Source organism: Taurulus bubalis, assembly GCF_910589615.1.
Source record: "Taurulus bubalis genome assembly, chromosome: 1".
In the NCBI taxonomy this organism is placed as follows: domain Eukaryota; kingdom Metazoa; phylum Chordata; class Actinopteri; order Perciformes; family Cottidae; genus Taurulus; species Taurulus bubalis.
The window spans coordinates 27,099,328-27,113,942 of NC_136589.1; the positions used below are offsets into that span (position 1 = coordinate 27,099,328).

General features: G+C 39.5%; 1 protein-coding gene across 1 annotated transcript in view; it reads right to left on the reverse strand.

Moving 5' to 3' along the window:
- piezo2b (piezo-type mechanosensitive ion channel component 2b) overlaps nucleotides 1–14,615 on the reverse strand; it is a gene marked incomplete at its 5' end in the record, with an annotated part of 78,880 nt that overhangs the window by 52,603 nt on the left and 11,662 nt on the right. The window contains 4 exons of the mRNA XM_079222619.1: nucleotides 4,397–4,610; nucleotides 4,824–5,091; nucleotides 5,971–6,133; nucleotides 8,890–8,932. Coding sequence (XP_079078745.1) covers nucleotides 4,397–4,610; nucleotides 4,824–5,091; nucleotides 5,971–6,133; nucleotides 8,890–8,932 — 688 coding nt within the window. The remainder of the gene's footprint in view (nucleotides 1–4,396; nucleotides 4,611–4,823; nucleotides 5,092–5,970; nucleotides 6,134–8,889; nucleotides 8,933–14,615) is intronic.

The following is a 14,615-nucleotide window of genomic DNA, read 5'->3' on the forward strand; positions in this document are numbered from 1 at the left end:
AAACTGCTGCCACCACGACAAGCACCCTGGATATATGGCAGGAAGTGGAGGGATGGAGCTACTGGTGAGTCCAATTTTGTTTTTATAATCTGAAGGAGGGGTTTCCTCATAGGGTTATTCTTCAGTGTAATTCTTAGTTTTATAAATACAGGCACTGATGTTCGTAATAGGTGGCATTTTACCATGATATACACTGGTAAACAATAGGGAAAATACTCTGTTAAGCAACAGTTGACTAGCCCCCATTTAAACAGCTTCAGATATTAAGACTTTCTGTGAGATGACATTCCTGCAAAGACAGTTTCCTTCCACACTCTAAACTTGGAATCGTAAAAATGCACCAAGGTTAAAAATCTGTTTGTACAACAAAGGATTCTGTTTGATTCACTCTTCCTCTGAGCAGAACAAAGATTATCTGCTCAACAGGAAGTGCACTGACATATTCCAGTGACAGCCACACAGATTTAGATGTCTCTCGAGTCTCTGCCATGTGGAAGAGCGAACACCCACCATGTGACCCCATCACACTTCCTGAACAGTTTCTTGTTGCAGCTGGGGGAAAGCCCGCCGTTCACATGACTGGGGACTTCCATTGTAAGGAGGGGAAGGCAGGAAGTGGAGTGGAAGCCAGGCCTCTCAACAGTCTCACTCAACACCGGACCGTCGGCAAGGCCGTGTCAACTGTCAACAAGCACAATTAGGGCAAGCACCGAGGTGGCCTTTTGTCCAATGGGAGCTGCACGTATTTACGTGAGTAAGTTTTCCTCAGATGGCGCGAGGGTGTGCAGAGAGGGAACAAGCCGGATCACAGAAGAGTGTGTTACTTTTATCATCACATTGGGCCAGAGTTTTCACGCAGCGGCAGACAGAAATACCTCAGCGCTGTGGAAAGTCAACATGAACGCACAAAGATGGATGATGAAATAGTTGGCCTGTTCATGTAAAGAGCTATCAAAGAAGATTGGAGTCATTGTAAACGTTTCCAAATTTAGGGTTTCAAATATTGACTGATTAAAAAAATGACACCCACACTCCCATATTTACTGCTGGGAAGTTAGTATTGAAGTTAAGAGTAATTTCTTTTGATAATTTAAGCTGGTACTGTTTACACCTTGTGATTATGTGTATGAGTCATCATGGCAAAATGTGGTCCTGGAGACAAATCCAAATACTATACAATCTTCTTGATACATTTGTTGTAATCCTTTGAATAATTTGGAGAGCCCTTCAGGGAGTTTTGGCCCCAAGGCTGGACAACCACTGATTTAGGTGTGACTCCTACTGTATAGTTAATTGAGCATTTGCGGTTTAAACAGACTATTGATGAGTTTTCTAATGAGACGTCCGTCAATACTGCACTGTAATCACACCTTATCTGCCATCTGAACCAGAAGAAGGATGGTGAGGACACAAGGTTAGTCCAAGGCAGCTTCCTCTATACTTAGCTGTAAATAGCCTCGGTCCTGACACACAGAAGCACAGCTTTCAAATGAGAAACCGTGAGATCAATACAATCCTGTTACACCAAGGGCACTGAGATAGCATGAGACAACAGCTACAGTGAGACAACAGCTGCAGTGAGACAATGGCTACAGTGAGACAACAGCTACAATGAGACAACGGCTACAGTGATACAGTGAGACAACGGCTACAATGAGACAACGGCTACAGTGATACAATGAGACAACGGCTACAGTGATACAATGAGACTAATGAGGCAATAAGTCGCGGAGAAGAAAAAAAAAAAAGAGCGGCGCAGAGCAACTGGCCGGCCAGCGTTTCTGAGATTGGAGTGAGACACGAGAAAAGCTGAGGTTGTGATGTTCTCAAAAATAGAAGATCTTTGACAAGTCGAGTCTTGGCCAATCAGCGTCTTCATGTTCCTCAAACTTGTTTTTAATGGAAGCTCGTCAGCTTGCTATCGCGTTAGCTAACGTGTTTGGGTTGTGTATTGTCGTTAAAGTTACGTTATGTTCCGTTACAGTTCAGTCTTGCTTGTAAAAAAATGTAACGTGATAAACATGCCGTCACCCCCCGGTCTGGTTCAGTTCACGCTGTCACTCGTTAACGTTAAACCGGCACACCGGCGGATCTGGCTGCAGGTTTTTTTATATTTTTTTACTCAAAGTAGAATGAAGCAAATCACGTCCTTGGGCTTAGCCAACAACGTGACGTCGTGGTCATAAGAGACCCAGAATGAAAGAGTTTAAGGAAGAGGACGCTCTATATGGAGCAGTACAGCTTCCCTCTGTCCCAGTATTTCAAACATATTGATAACGCAGGATATGCTAAATGCAGCCTCTGGAGGGATCAATTACAGTAAAAAGGGCTCACATTTGGCAGATGTAAAGCATAGATGTGTATGTTTTTAGTGTTAGTCCATTTTGTTGTTTTAATTAACAGCTCACGGATGTTCAAGGAGCAACCTGTTTGTGCACTTTCTGAAGATGTTTTGCACTGTCACTTCTGTTTTTAAATAAAGGGTTGAAAATTAACGCTTTTTTGATAAAAACATTTTTTTATCCGATTCATCGATTAATCGGAAAAATAATCAACCGATTAATCGATTAATAAAATAATCGTTAGTTGCAGCCCTAGAGACAACAGCTACAATGAGACAACGGCTACAGTGAGACAACGGCTAGATTGGAACAACAACAACAATAATGAGACAGATGGTGTATATTATGATTATCATACATACTGGTCTCTGTATTATATTTGACTGTGTATTGGACATGGTCCAATTCAAACAGGGTCAAAAATGTATTGGTCTTTTCCGTTGATTAAAGTATATATTTCTTTTCAAAATAAAGTTCCCATGGGGCAGGGACCAGATGGGGAGAGAGTTTGCCTCTTTCTTGAATTGTGTTTCTGTCTGTACTGTCTTCCTTTTAAAAGAAAGTGGAAATGCGTTTGGGAAATAAATGTTATAATAATGTGAGATGGGGCATGTTTTGAAGAAAGAGTGATTGGGACCACATTACCCCCCCTCAGTGACCTATACGCTGGCCGGCTCTGTAAAAAAGCCAGCTGTATCTCCAAAGACCCCACCCACCCTGGACATGCACTGTTTGCTCCCCTTCCACCTGGAAGGAGATACAGGACACTTAAAACACGCACAAACAGACTACAAAACAGCTTTTACCCACAGGCTGTCAAATGTATAGAACCCCTTCCCCCCCCAAAAAAAAGCTGAGGACACTAGCACTAACTGCTGAACAATATTCAATGGCACGTGCACTTTATGATGATCCACTTATTTATCTGTCTACTTGTGATGTGAATGTTTCTACGGTTGTTTTTAATATTTGTCTTTACTGTAAGAGCTGCTAAACTGTTTTTCGTTGTTTTCGTGACAATGACAATAAAGTATTCTATTCTATTTTACATTTTTGTACATTCGCACAATTTCCTCATCAACATATTGTAAATGTATCTCCTAATATATTATAACTGTGTGTATGTTGGTGCATATTCAGACCCAAATGGAGATTAAATATGAGCAATGTTCACTGTTTTGAGGATTTTGGAGAATTGCAAGATTTTTGCACTACTTTGTCGAAGTGAGAATTTCATGGTCAATACCAATAATGAATTTATTATTTGGAATGATTGGAACGCTGTAGCATCTCCTATGGCAAATGTTCCTCCCTTCTTGCTGTAGCAGAAGATCCCTTTTCTTTTCAAACATCTATGGTGGTAGTCTTGATTTTTTTTTTGTCATTAGCAAATAAACAGCATTCTTTGCATTCCAGGTTGTCAGTCAAACAGAGAGTTTAGTGATTTAAGGTACTTTCTGCTTCAGACTTTGTATTCATCACAACTGCGACTAACGTATGTTGGCAAGATGTGCAACGATTTGGCTTTACTCCAACCACAACGTTTCACCGCAGCAGCCACAGACCACTGATTGTCTCCTCTCTCGTGCATAATAAAACAAGACTTGTCGTACTGAAGAGCCTAAAAGCTCTGCTTCGGATATTGATGTGCTGTGAGGAGGAGTTTGATATATCTTCCCTCCAGCTGGGTTTGCATTTTCCTTTGCCTTCTTGTTTGTAACGATAGTAAATATTTATTATCATTTAAACAAACTTGCCTTGGGCGCAATAAATATTGTAGAGTCAAAGGAGCTCTTGCTGGTGAGCGCTGTCATCATGTTACTTTAACATTAGTAAGAAGCCAGACGGCATATGTATGGACTTGTGCTGTTTAACTAGAGAAATACCATTTCAAGAATTCATCATAGAGATATGAGATATATTGCTGGTACATGTTCTCTAGCTTGAACCATCAATCCCCGCTGCTTCAAATGTATTTTGTGTTTTGTTCTCAAGGTTTAATTCATCTCTCTCTGTAACAAGAAAGGCTGTCAGGTTCAGTGCATGTGTATCACCTGATGTAATAATCGTCTGGTGGTATGGACTCCTGGAAGAACTGGAACTGATAGAGGTAGAGGACAATGAGGTGTCCACCACTGAAGATGGCCATCAGGACACACATGCAGCTGAAGAGGAGTGTGTCGAAGGTCCGGCAGAGGGACCACCAGGTGCACAGGAACAGGAAGATGAAGAAGTAGACCGCAGAGGTCAAGGAGGGCAGCATGATACCTGAAAACACAAAAGTGGGAATATAAGTGAGAGTTCATTTACTTATCGATAAGTGAGAGTTCATTTATTTATCTATAAAGTGATAGTTAATTTAATAATCTATAAAGTGAGAGTTAATTTACTTATTTGATTAGGATGATTATTAATCATCAGCTTTTGTTTTGACCCAAATAGACCACAACACTTCACTGTTCAGCATTCAAAGCTGCTCACCTGCCATGCCCAACAAGATGGTCACTACCACCTTCCCCGCAGTCATGATCAAGTTCCCAATAATCTCCTTCACTTTGGATGCAACCTCAGCCACAAGCCGAAGGATCTTCCTCTTGGTGCTCTCCTTTGCTTCCTCCTCCTCTTCTTCTTCCTCCTCTTCTTCCTCGTCAAGCTCCTCCTCTTCTTCATCCTCCTCGGCCTCGTACCCCGCTTCAAAGTCCTCCTCTAGCAGGACGTTGTCGTCAAGGCTCAGCTTCTCCTCTTCTTCCTTTAAGGGGTGGGATTGTAGCGAAACATTACATTTCAGTATAAAATGTTTAATGGTGCAGTTTGGAGGTCAGAGCTCTCCATGGTGCTGAAAACACTTCCCTACAGGTAGCGCTTGCTTCACAATCCCTGTAAACTCCAGTTTAGCATTTGTAAACACATAGGTGGTCTGTTTAGCTGCTTGAGACATGATTAGCAATTTGTGGCAGATGTTTTTCTGTGAAACTACATGTTGGCTGGAATCTCATCCAGCCACTTCTTGCTTGGCCTCTCTGTGTTGTGCTTTTTCTACAGTATCAATAAAATAGAAACATAATAACAAGTGAGTCATAACCCATTATTTATATAGAACACATAAGGCACCAGACAAAGAAAGTAGCAGGTGGTACAGAGCCTGATTTGAATCAAACAACAATTTCAGCTCAGACGGCTCACGAAAATTAAAGACAACGCCCGCTCCATTGATGAATTTCTGTTGTTTCTCAGTAAAGGCGAGAATGCCATCTATGCCAGCGTGAGCAGTGCAGTCAAAGTGAATGTGGATTTAATCAAATGTTATAAAGTCATAAAGAAAAGGCAGAACTTGCCAGGGGATGGGGAGGTATATTCCAAGAGACCTTCATTCAATCAGTTATGACTACCGAAAGGAGGTACTTCTTTTTGTTTGCATACGTTTAGTGCAAGTGAAAATGCAGATGTCATCCATGAACAGTCAGAAATCTGAACTGCAGTCTGAAAACGTTGACATGATAGGCAACTTACTTGACTATATTACTAAAAAATAAACAAATACAATCAGATAGATAGATAGATGGATGGATGGATGCAAAAATCAGACTTTGTTTTAAAGACAAGGCTTGTCACCACAAATGAAACCCACTTGTTCCTCGGCTTCAAAGTCGGCGTTGTACTGGGCCATGTCCTCAGGCGGCCTCTTCTGGACCAGACTGCGACACAGCAGCCAGATGGCCAAGCCGGCCACAAACATGCCGATGTCCGGGATGAACACCCGGATGCCATTCCCTGCATCTGCACCAATCACACTGGACACAAACAGAGGATACCACACTGATAGAAAGCAGACACTCAATGATTCCTATGTCTCCCAAAAACTGGGATCGAGAACCATGTTGCAGGCTAGGATAGCAACCAAATGATGTAAGAAGGGGCAGAGTACAACAAACTTTACTGTCCATGGACAATCACTTTTAATATGAAACTGTTTTCCCAAGACTGGGACTTGCTCGTAGATGCTCGTTAACTTCACTTGAATAAGGCCCACAAATAACTGTGCTGGCGTGAGTTTTAATCTGTCCCTCCCAAACTTTCATGTCTCTCTGATTATAAAAAATAAATGGTTCAACAATCTTTAAAAAGCTTCCAGTAGTTGTCACTGGGCATTAATTCCCTACAATTTGTGTTCACGTAGACTGGAACTGTTCTCAAACTCATGAGTACGGATAATATTGCAGAGATTACATCTTTCAGAAAACACTATCGGTTCGCATGGGAATCTGAATCTGGGGGCTTTTTCCATTACTCAGCTGCTCCTTTAATATGTGTTGTGTTGAATTCTTCAGCTTTTATATGGAGTACCACCCACTTTAATGAAATCAGGCTTGCCGGTTTTAAACATGTTGCCGTTAAAAAGTGAGTGAAATTCCATTCAAACAAAAAAGCCATGAGAGAGTGTGGGTTTTCTTTTCAACCAAAGTGTGAAAAATGTTTACTCCCTTAAAAATTGCATCCTTTGTTCAGAATAACGTTTTGTGAACAATATGCTTTTTCCCCTCATTAAACTGCCTAAAATAAAGTGAGAGGGTTTGAAACTACTTTAGATTTTCCAGATTTGATGTGTTAATTAAGTTATGTTGACGCTTATAGACAGCTTACCTGACACTATTTGAATTATCCTCACACCAAACACTGTGTGCAGATTATAATAATTTACAAACAAATAATATTTACCCCAGGTCTGGTCTACACAGTGTGTGTTTTTAAACAATTGACTGAATTGGCTGATGTGTTTGATGCCTTATGGTTATATCGCCGTGAGCAAACAAAGCTTTTGTAACATATATTATTTGGTTAGTTTGCTCACCTCTAACTAAATACTAAACGGTTTGATCAAACAGGAAGCTAAACTGTGGCGGACAACTGTTGCCAAGACAGCTACAGAAATGCCAGGATTCAATCCACTATGATGTATTCAAGCTGCCGGATGACAACTTTTATGAGGTGTCATGATTGCATGTACAATTAAAGCAAATGAAAATTGTCCTTGAAATGGCAAGCAGGTTTTAAAATCTTGAAAGCTCACCATCCAAACCAATTTCTATTTCAGTTTTACAACAATCACACCTACATCCTGTGTTTGGCCACCAAATGGATTTCTTAACATTTCATGCTGAGCTCCGAGTTTAATTAAACTGTTTACAACAAACAAAACATAGTGGTGATTCTGCGGTGCAGGCTGCGGAGAAAAAGCTGACTAAATGTTTGGATCAAGTTATAGAGCAACTGGTCATTTCAAAGAAAACCAATCTCATTCTGGCCTTGAGTGGCTATGAAGCTTGTAAAAGAAAGCTAATCAAAACGCTGGAAAACGCACACTCAGATGAATAGTTGGAGTTTAATCTAATCAAGGACATCTGTTTCCAAGTGCTTTATTGTTGTGAAGCTTTGCGCATCCTCACGTGGATGAAAAGAGATGGAAACTATCAGAGCCAGCTGCTTTAATGATTCCTACTTTTCCCTGGTTATAATGTGAGAATATTACAGAAACATTAGCAGTGCTGAGACCTGCCTCAGGCTGACGAGGTTCATGAGGCATCAGTGAAAAATGCCAAATAGAGAGTTCACAAAATACGTTCTAAACCATATAAATATTTGATATTTATAAAGGATCTGAAAAGGTCAAGCTTGAGGAAACTGAAGGATCTGTTTGGGTGAAAAGACACACAACAGCTGTGAATTCTCTTTTGACTCCATAGATCATCAACTCTGCATTTTCCTCCACACGGGCTGTAAAAGGGAGAAAGCATCCGCCTATGCAGCTGTAAATATTGTATACTGTATATGATCACCAACACAAACAGGTAAATGCAGGAGGGATAAAATGTTTATAGCTCTACTTCCGCCACTTACAGTATACTATCCACCGAGGGCTGTTGAGTACTGGAAAAAGGATGTGGCTGAGTTTGGACATTCCCGTACTTAGGAAACCACATCTAACACGATCATGGGGGTGTGCGGAGACAGACACAGCGGCAAAAGCTTTGAAAGATAGGCCCGTCAACTGTTTGTCAGACGTAACTGGGTTTAGCGTTCATTAGGATCCACACAGGGACAAGTTAGGAGCATTTATAAACCTTGTCAGATGACGGGCCAGTGAGGCTAAACGCAAAAAGTGGTGTTTAATGTTATTGTGGGATTGCTATATTTAGGACACTTTTCACAAATGATGCAACCTTCCACAGTGGAAGATAATAACATGTATGTTCTTTAACAGGTGAGATAAATATCTTAATATTAATAGCTTGATTCTGAATTAATTTTTTTTTAAAGATGTGGTCATATTGCTGTTTTTCCTTTTTATCAGCAAATACTCTGTGAGAGAGATTCATGCTCAGTTATACAAAATCCACATGTATTTTATGATCCATGATCGTCAGGAGAAATGTGATTCTTTAACAATTTTTCTTAACAGGGATTCATATTCTGGGTCTTACTAAGCGGTCTACATGTTACTTAAGTGAATGCATTTGTTGTTAAAGTGTTGAATTCATTATTATCTTACCTCTCAAAGCCAATTTGTCTTATGGATTTCTCCCACTGGGAACCTAGAGAAAAACAGTGAGTTAGTGAATATAGCAGTCTTTTAAAATATACTTTTATATAATAGTCATTACAAGCAGCTTTCATAGAAAAACTTTCAAACAAGAAAAAAATGATTTATTTCAAATTACAGTACCCAGTATAGGTACTGCTAGTAACTGCTGTTTATTATTCACTGTTACCAAATTAGAAATAATTGAGATCTAGTCTGTAAAAGTAGTATTTTTGCCTCTGAGAAAACCCTTAATAATAAAAATAATAATAATAATAACAACAACAATAAAATAAACCTTTAAAACACCGGCTTAAAATCATTTGTAAGAGCCAGAATATTTTTTTAACCATTTCAGTTGATATTTCATCTTCAGGTGAAGGAGGAAAATAATCAATCATCCTGTGCTCACGCAGAAAATAAAAACATTTCATGTGAGCTTTGTTTCCAAAGCTCGGACTGGCTGAAGTGTTCCTGAACGTCACTCCAGCGCTCAAAGGGAGATTTCCAGGTATTCAACCGGCACACTGAGAAGAACTGCCGAAGTTTGACAGGCCTTTGTTCTGCTGCCAGAGAAAACATAACATCAGCCTGTGACTTGAGGATCTCGACTCGATGACAGATCGACATCTCCGGCTGTTTTGCCAGTGTATTAGGCGACTAATTAGTTGCTGACCTGATGCAGTGCTGAAGTTCATGGTTTATGGAGCGCAGTGAGGATGTTAAAACACACTTCAGTGACAGTAACTCAAAACAGACTACAGAGAGAGAGCTGAATCAGAATTACTTTATCTGCTCGGACACCTGAGCGCAAACTACTTTCAGGAGGTTGTTAAGCCTAAAACGTGGTTTTGCTGCAACTGTTGTTAAACTAGAGTATTAAATGTTCAATGACAAAGTCAAGTCGTACTCAAGCTGAACTGTTAAGAAACTTGAAACTGAGAAAATGCTCACTGGCCGAACTGTAATTCAACACATCGCAGACTGTCAAAAACAACGTACACAAATCAGTTATTATTCTAACATCTCGGGTCATCATCGCATATTGATGATCGGTTGCATTTGATTATTAGCTGAAAATATACATTTATATATTTATATGTATATATTCTGAATTGTAAATCATCTCATCATATCTCTACATACTAAAAACTATTTAGGAACATAATAAATAAAAAACAATCAGTATTCTTAACTCAATGATTAATTGAATTAACTCAAACTTATTTTGGGCCAAGTAGTGAAGTTGCATATATATATATATATATATATATATATATATATATATATATATATATATATATATATATATATATATATATATATATATATATATATATATATATATATATATATATATATATATATATATGCTTCCCCCTGGAAGGAACATGTTTGAGAGAAAAGTCCTACTCAACATTAATCCAAAAATATATTAACATTATATCAAAGGAGTCTGTAATGTAATCAAGTTGTTAGTAATCCCGAACTCCCTGAGAATCAACACCCAACTTGGCATCTATAAAAAAAAAAAAAAATTTAAAAAATCCTCAATCCCAATTAAACCATGGGCAGTAAACAATACCAGATAAGGCAAATAAAGACAACCTGGTGGTGGAACGTCAAACCTTTAGCTAGCAAGCTGAAGACTCAAGACTCTCTCTGGTTTTTCTCAGGAGCGAGTGGAGGAGGAACCAGAAGGGTCGCCACAAATAGGACGAATGAAATGGTCTTATTGTTCCCCGTCGGCTGGGTGTTTCAGTAGTTAACCGTTTGATCACATGTTAGTCGAAGATGACTGAGCATGACTGTGGACAGATTTTATCTAGGACATCATAATGAAGGCCAAGTTCGGGGATGGGTGTGGTCCATTGCGCCCCACTTCAAGCCACTGGCCTGATTTGATGTTGTTATTTTATTAATCATTGTGTTCTCTAGTGGTCAAAGAGAGCACAATGAAGCTTTATTATACGGGGATATCTTACAAGAACAAGCACAAATATAAACTTGTACAGAACACACTGTCATAAACAAACATTGCTGGTGGGAGAGGTTAAAGCATCAGTACATGTAATGCCAGCCACTTGCATACTTCACAGTTTTTGGCCCTCTGGTCTACAGTTTTTGTTATATTACAGGAAATATGGTTCCCTGAGGATATTGTAATCCCCAATAGTCACCTACAAAGGTTAATAAAGATCAGAGAGAAATTGCCCCATTTAAAGCTTCAAATAAAAACTCTTCCACTTAAAATGTCAGCCCATTGACCACAGCAGGCAAGACAGATTCTGTTTCAGTAACTCCCAAGTCCAAACATCTGCAACACCCAACTTCACCCAGCCCAAACTGAGCTCACAGGTGAAAGAGGAAACCAGTGTCATGCATGAGGAATGCCAGAAGGTAAAGTCAGGCCAGACTGATCCATAGGATGAAGAGAGGAATATTGTGTAATACGGCCTGAACTCAGCATGGAGCCTTCTGGAAAAGTGTGTGAGACGTTCTGCCCATTGAGGCGAGGCAGCTTTCCACCCCAGCTGAGCACCAAAAATACCTGTCCTCAGACTTTATGTGAATATCATAAAACACCCTTTGTACTTGCTGGGCCGTTAACCTCTCAGCACAGCATTTCTTTGCACTCCCTCTTCTATCTCTGGGGCCTAATGCCTGTTGCCCTTTTCCTCAGAGACCGGTGATATGCAGCAGCAACATTACAGCACGGCATGACTGTAATCAGGCAATCAGTATGCAGAGGAAGAATTCAGTAAATGTGTTACATTTGGGTAATGGTGGGCAGGATATGTGTGGATACGGAGGGCGGTAAAGGTCAACAAGAGTGCCTACTGGACTTAATGAAGACTAGCTCTGAGGAACTCGTCACAAACCTGCCATTCAACAGGCCATTTATTCTTTATGGGCTGGTGAAATATCCATTGCCATCATATATGAGCCAAATCAAACTAGCAAATCCTTTTTTATGGTTTGTTTTAACCGTCTTAATCTCCAGATGGGTGGGGGTTGCAACTTCATACAGTGACTGTCAACGAGTTGAGACAATCACAGGAAAGTATTTTATATCTGGTGGTCTTTGACAGTTAATGCAAATGCTTATGCCTGTGCTGACTCAACAGGGTGTGAACGGCTTTTACAAACAGAGGAAAGACAGATGACTCCAAAGGAAGCTGGCCCCAGCTCATCTGGTGACCAGTCACTGACCTGATCTAACAGCTGGAGGCGTTAGTTCAGCCTTTCTGGAAAAAGTTTTCTAGTTCAAACTCAACTCAGTTTACTGCTCTAATGGCGTATTTGGCTACGGTGAATAGGGGAAATTATATGAAGCTATCTGGAAGGAGGATAACCGCCTCACCGCAAAAGGAGAACTCCTTGTTTATACTTGGCTGCCAAAACAAAAAGGGTGTCAAGGGGTGAGATGCCAAATATAGAAATCGGAGATAAGGCATTTACTCAGAATGTAGGCGGCGCATCGAGGGGACAAAGACTAATGTCTGACTTCCTGTTGCATATGTAGCCCAAAAATAACAATAGGAATAGGATGACTGACTTCAGGAGGTAGAAACACAAGTATACAAATCCTCACAGTGGTGATGTCAGCAATGTGCTGGACAAATGTTACTTTACAAATCAATACTAACTTCATTTGTGTCTCTTTATCGCTATATAAAGTTTTTCCTCATGAGTGTGTGATGTTATATTATTTCTCCACCCGATGCCTCATTAATTGTCAAACGACAGCCAGGATCTACCAGCTGCTCATGTTCCTGAGCACCGTGCTTACACGGGGACTTTGTTGTTAAATGTTGCAGATAATGACTCAAGATGGTATTCATTTAAGTGCCAATGGAGCTCATGATATTTATTCTGAAACGAAACCCTAAATACTTTGAATTATAGATAACCATAGGCAGGTACGGCAGTCTTTTGGTCATAAATATAAGGTTTGTTAGTGCCAATTGTTTTGTAATCATAGTCTATATAGATTTTATCTTCAAAAAAATAAAAATAGCATACTTTGAACTATGTGTTTAGTAATCTAGGCGAGAACATGTTACTGACTTTCCATTTTTTTTGGTAAATTTATGTTTCACTTAGTAGAATCATCATTATCTTCATATTTTTTTTATGAAAGTAGCCGAAGTGTGTGCGTGCCTCCCTCTGTGTGGGACAACCAGAGAAGAAAACAGTGTTTTGACTGCAGTGAAAATAATGTTTTTGAAACGCTAAATGTCAACAGTTATGAAATGAAAGCAGAATATTTCATGAGATACAAACATGTGGTGAATGTTGGAAATTATAACATCTTTCTTTTTTTTAGTAAAATGGACTTTTGGACTTTACAACGCTACAATGTTCGCTATTTGCGACAGCCCCTCTAAAACCATAATGAATGATTTTTTTTATTTACGTTGTTATTACAATTTAGTCATGAAATTAAAAGGACATCAACACATATTTATCTTTAAAATTGCCATTGAAAAAATTACCACTTATGAAGTTATGAAGACTGTTGTGAAATTAAAGCTTTTCAAAATACAAAATATGTAAAGATTCACAAAATATGTTAATTTGTTTCACACTTTACATTCCTGTTAATGCAAGAAGTGTTGTGTAAATCAATAGACAGACGTACACAGATAATACATAGATAAATACAGCAGATGGATAGAAATTATGCTCTCATCACACCAGGATTTGATCTGCCAGAAACTGCCGCCCTCTAGTAATAAAGATTCCCTTGAGTGAATATTTAGTCTACCCTCTCTGAACAGTTCTGTGTGTTTCTGCCTGAGGCGATAAGGTCCGTTCTGCCCTCTGAGCAAAGTTGGCTGGACTTCGACAGTGGAAAGCGGATTACCTCCATTAGAAAGAACAAGTCATTAGAACACAAGGTCAGGGTCTGTCCCGTCTAGACACATTCACATTTTACAGTTTGATACAGAGTTTCATGAGAAGCCCAAGGCCAACTATTAACACCTTCCCAACACTGAGTCAGTGGCGTACAGTGTTTGCTTTACTTGCAGAAAGAATACATTTTTTTTTCCTACGTCGACATATGGCACAAGGAAGCTAATTACATTGAGGAATGTGTTACATTCATAAATCTTCATGATGTGACCAAATGAAATAAGAGTGAGGATATTTCTAGAAATTGAGACTTGTTATTAGTGAGCATATTTTACCATCTGCTGCAAATGGAGCATGTCTTCACTTATTTTTTTCTGGGTGGGAACTTTCCCTGTACAGATTCTCTGGTGATCTACAACTTTGCGACACTGCATCAATAGCTCAGGTCAGAGTTTAGGCACAAAACGGTCAGTGTGATGGATAGGACACACGTGTGCACACAGTCTGTCATGAACATGTGGCCCAGCAAGTAGAGAGCTCACAATGTTGTGCTTACATAAGATCTCAGAGTGAGTCACTTGTCAGAGAATCGTGGGTTGATTCCTGTTAGAACCACCTGGAAATGTATAAACTCAACTATCCAACCCTGTCTCCAAACATTAAGACATGTAAATGAAAAGTGTTGTCACATGGATTATGTTTTGTAATGACATAATGAGGAAAGGTAGTTAATTAATGTCCTTGCAAAAACAATGTTGTGTTTCCAAAAATAATGGCAACTAAACCATGGTTAGCATTTTACGGTTATGTTCAAGCCTAATGTGTACTTTAGCATT